The 4044-nt window shown below is 60.0% G+C and overlaps 1 protein-coding gene across 1 annotated transcript in view; it reads left to right on the top strand.

The window, feature by feature from the left end:
- The window catches only part of GAS8 (growth arrest-specific 8), a gene marked incomplete at its 3' end in the record, with an annotated part of 5512 nt that extends 1922 nt beyond the window's left edge, over positions 1–3590 (top strand). The window contains exons 3-8 of the mRNA XM_009586685.1: positions 26–232; positions 652–706; positions 1297–1502; positions 1762–1929; positions 2274–2360; positions 3381–3590. Coding sequence (XP_009584980.1) covers positions 26–232; positions 652–706; positions 1297–1502; positions 1762–1929; positions 2274–2360; positions 3381–3590 — 933 coding nt within the window. The remainder of the gene's footprint in view (positions 1–25; positions 233–651; positions 707–1296; positions 1503–1761; positions 1930–2273; positions 2361–3380) is intronic.
- Positions 3591–4044: the final 454 nt, after the last annotated feature.

Raw genomic sequence — 4044 nt, 5'->3', positions numbered from 1 at the left:
CACCCGGTCTGTGGCTTGTCTTTAGGTTTACAAGCAGAAGGTGAAGCACTTGTTGTACGAACATCAGGAAAACCTCACCGAGCTGAAGGCAGAGGGCACCCTGTCCATGAAGCGGGCCCAGAAGGATCACTGGGCCCAGGAGATGGAGCTACATAAAGACATGCGCTCCTTGAAAGTGGAGCTGAAGGAACAGGAGCTGGCCAACGAGGTGGTGGTGAAAAACATGCGCCTGGTACGTCCCTGGCCAGGCCAGAGCCACATGCAAGGTGCCTCTGCTGCAGATGGAGGTGGTGGGACCGCCAGCTGAGCCCTCCCAGCCCCAGCATGTGAGCAGGAGCCTGCCTCCCCGGTTCTCTCCGTGGGGTGGGATGGGGTTTCCCGCAGGCACCGGTAACAGATGGATTTAGAGGGACTAGAAAGTCACCACGGGAATGGGGAGAAGGGCTTCCTGGGCCAGCTCCGGTGAACCCCCGCTGCCGCAGCAGGGAGCTGTGAGAGCAGCTGGAGGACCTATGAGCCGCCGTTTGCACGGATAACGTGGGATTGGTGCCACGGCTGGAGCCCTTCCCTGGGAGCAGGAGGGAATCCCTCGGGATGCGGCTGACTCAGGATTTGGTTGTGTGCCTCTAACACGTAGCTTCTCCCTAACAGAAACAAGAGGAGGAGATCACCCGGCTGTGCAACGACTTCGAGAGACAAGTGAAAGGTCAGGACATGCACGTAGTCCCTGCATGAGCTCCCTTTGTCAGTGTGCCGGGGAAGGCTCCTCTGAGCTCTGCTGCGCTGTGGGGCTCCCTGGCAGAGCCTCAAGCAGAAAGAGGGCTGGTTTTCCTCCAGTTCTGGCTGGTTTTCCCCCAATTCTTACTCCCCTGTGCTCTGGGGCTGCCAGACCCCAGCATCGTGTGAACAGAACAAGGCCGGGCACCTGGCAGGGCGCCTGTCGCTGCTGCCAGGCCATACCGCTGAGCGCAGCTGCCTGGCAGCGCTTCTCCAGGCTGTGGGGTGGGCGGGCTGGAGGAGCCCTTGCAGAGTCCTCGCTCCAGCATCCTCAGGGAACGTTTCAGGTTCTCACGGGCTGACTTGGAGTGTTTCCATGCCCTCTTTCCAAGGATGCTATTTCTGGGTTCTGCTCTCTGTGGTCCCAGCGTAACTGCTCCACACGCTGGTGGCAGCTGCGGTGACGCTGCTAATGAGCATCTTGTCCTCAAGTAATGCCGCGGTGGCACGCGCCGAGCTGGGGTGCAATACGCAGGGTCTCCAGGAGGTCCTCACTCAGCCCCCTGTGCGGTCCCCCAGAGATCGAGGCCAAGTACACCAAGAAGATGCAAGTGCTGCGGGACGAGCTTGATTTGCGGAGGAAGACGGAGATCCACGAGGTGGAGGAGAGGAAGAACAGCCAGATCAGCGAGCTGATGAGGAACCACGAGAAGGCCTTCAATGACATCAAGAACTACTACAACGATATCACCCTCAAAAACCTGGCGCTCATCAGCTTGCTGAAGGTACTGCCTGCCCCCCTGCCGTAGCCTGCCTGGCCTGCGGAGTGTCACCCTTCCACCAAGGGACTGGTCCTGTGAGGATTTCACCCAGATCTGGCCAGTTCCCAGGTGACGGTGTGGGTGCTGCTCGTCACCTGCAAAGCTCTTGAGCACAGGGAGATGTCTCTTGCTGGGCCAGCAGCGGGAGGGTGTCCTGACGGTGTGGGAAGCTCTGAGGAGCTGGGCAGCCCCCAGGAGTTGGCACTTGTGTTCTCAAGAACAGGAGCAGATGGAGGAGATGAAGAAGAGAGAGAATCACTTGGAAAAGGAGAAGGCGGATGTGCTGCTCCAGAACAAGCAGCTGAAGGAGCCCCTGCAGCAGGCCCAGGAGCAGGTGTCTGAGCTGCAGAAGAAGTTGGCCCACTATGAGAAGGACAAGGAAGTCCTGACGGTGAGTGGCCAGCCCTGTCCTTTCCCGAGTCGCCCTGGCTCTTTCCTGGAGGGAGTCGCTCAGCAGTGACCTCTGCCGCTCGGCTTGGCCAGGTCACTGAGCAAAGTCCTTTGAGTCCCTTTCAGCTTAGCTGGCTGTTTATAAGATCTCAGATGGGACTCCTGGGACTCTGGCAGCGAGAAACCAGAGTAGCCCCCACTGCAGAGGGGGAAGGGAGTTGGTGTGGGTGCTGCCTGTTTTTTCTCACCCATATCTCTGCTGGTCACTCTCCTCCCTTGCCAGAACGCGTCCCCCACACCTCCCAGAGAAACCCATGCTCTTTAACTGTCCCTTTCCTCTCACAGAACACAAAAGCCCGTCTGAAAGTCACCCAGAAGGAACTGAAGGATCTTCAGTGGGAACATGAAGTGCTGGAGCAGAGGTTCAGTAAGGTGAGAGCTGCAGGTGGGTCTGGGCATCCCACTTCCCTCTCCAAACCCTGTCCCCTCCGCAGAGGGCTGGGCATGGGGAATCAGCAGAGGCTGCCAGGGCTGTGCTTAGCCGGGGGCTTTCTGAAGCTCTAATCCAGAGCCGTGCGATAACTGCTGCTTCCAACAAAGCTTCTCAGAGATTTGGCGTCTCCCACGGTCAGCAGACAGGCCTGGCCTTGTACTTTGCTAAGCAATCATGCACGCTCCGGCGGTCCCCTCCTGGCCTGCGAGGGACTGGCCGCAGCAGCGGCTCGGGGGCAGAGGCCGTGGGGAGAGATCGTCATGGGCCACCACCCCAGTCCGGAGCTTGCTCCCTCCTTCTGCCGGCATTCGGGGGTCGCTCCCTGGGCTTGCTGTGCCAGGGCGGCTTGGGATGAGTCCTGCTGACTGAGTTCTCCCAGACTCAGACTCTCCCCCCGCCAGCTAACCCAGATAAATCTACTGAGGCAAGAAGAGAGCTCATTTGCAATTCGTAGAAATCCCCAGGAATATGAACATTGATCTGAGGCCTCGTTAACAATCCATCATTAAGGCAGCAACATATTCAGTGGATTCAGAAATAGGCTGTGGAGGAGAGATTGTGTCCTAATTAGGACACTTATTAACTAGCTGTGAGCTAGGGACTCCTGCCAGCTGCGAGGAGGAGAGGAGAGACCCCCGTGTGCTGTGGGGCCCTCTCTGAGGTCTAAAATAGCGCCGCAGCGAGCCCGACAGCCCGTTCTGCTGCGGGGGTGTCCTGTGGCCGGAGGGGAGGAGGAAGCAGAAGTGCAGGTGCCAAGGAGGTGCCGGCCACGGAGGGAGGGAGGGGAGCTGTGCTCCAGCACCTGCCATCCCTGCGGGCTGCAGGTGCCGTGGGGAACGGCCAGGCTCTCGCTGGAGCAGGCAGGGCCGAGCTACTGGACCTGTTTGCTGCCAGCCCTGGGTGGCTGCTGGCCTGGGAGTCCAGAGGGCGGTGTGAAGGTGTCCTGTCTTTGGGAGCAGGTGCAGGCGGAGCGAGATGAGCTCTATCAGAAGTTCACCAAAGCCATTAACGAGGTGCAGCAGAAGACGGGCTTCAAGAACCTGCTCCTGGAGCGCAAGCTGAAAGGACTCCTCAGTGTCCTGGAGAAAAAGGAGGTGGAGCTCAGTGAGGTCTTCGCAGCGTCCAACCTCGACCCGGGCGCCCTCTCCTTGGTCTCGCACAAGCTGGAGGTACCGTGCGCTGCCATGGGGCCCTGTGAAGGCTGGCCTCGGCGGGCAGAGGCTGCTCTGGGGTGAACGCAGACCCCAGAGCCTGCAAGTCCCCGTCCTACGTGGCTGTAGCTGCCGCGTCACTCATTCCCAGCACTCCCAGGGCCACGTGCGGTGCCGCAGGGCACTCCGGCTCTCCCTCGAGAGCGGAGCATGTGGGTGTCAGAGTTTGGCACTGATCTCTCCCTCAGGTGGGGCCTGTTTCGAGGAGAATGGCCCCAGGCCAAGCAGTGCGCACCAGCACTCTGTGCTGCTGAGCAGCTGGCTGCGTGCGGGGTCCGTCAGCAACCCGGGGTGCTCTGTGCACGGGGAGTCACAGCTGGTGAACCTCTCCCGGCCTCCCTGGCTGCAGAGACGGCACAGACGGGTTCCCAGGGGCTCTGCAACGTCTGCCATGCTAAAAATACGTATGCAG

The sequence above is a fragment of the Fulmarus glacialis genome, unplaced genomic scaffold, assembly GCF_000690835.1.
Source record: "Fulmarus glacialis isolate BGI_N327 unplaced genomic scaffold, ASM69083v1 scaffold28931, whole genome shotgun sequence".
NCBI lineage: Eukaryota > Metazoa > Chordata > Aves > Procellariiformes > Procellariidae > Fulmarus > Fulmarus glacialis.
Note: the sequence above shows the minus strand (reverse complement) of the source record. Positions and strands in the feature narration are given on the sequence as shown.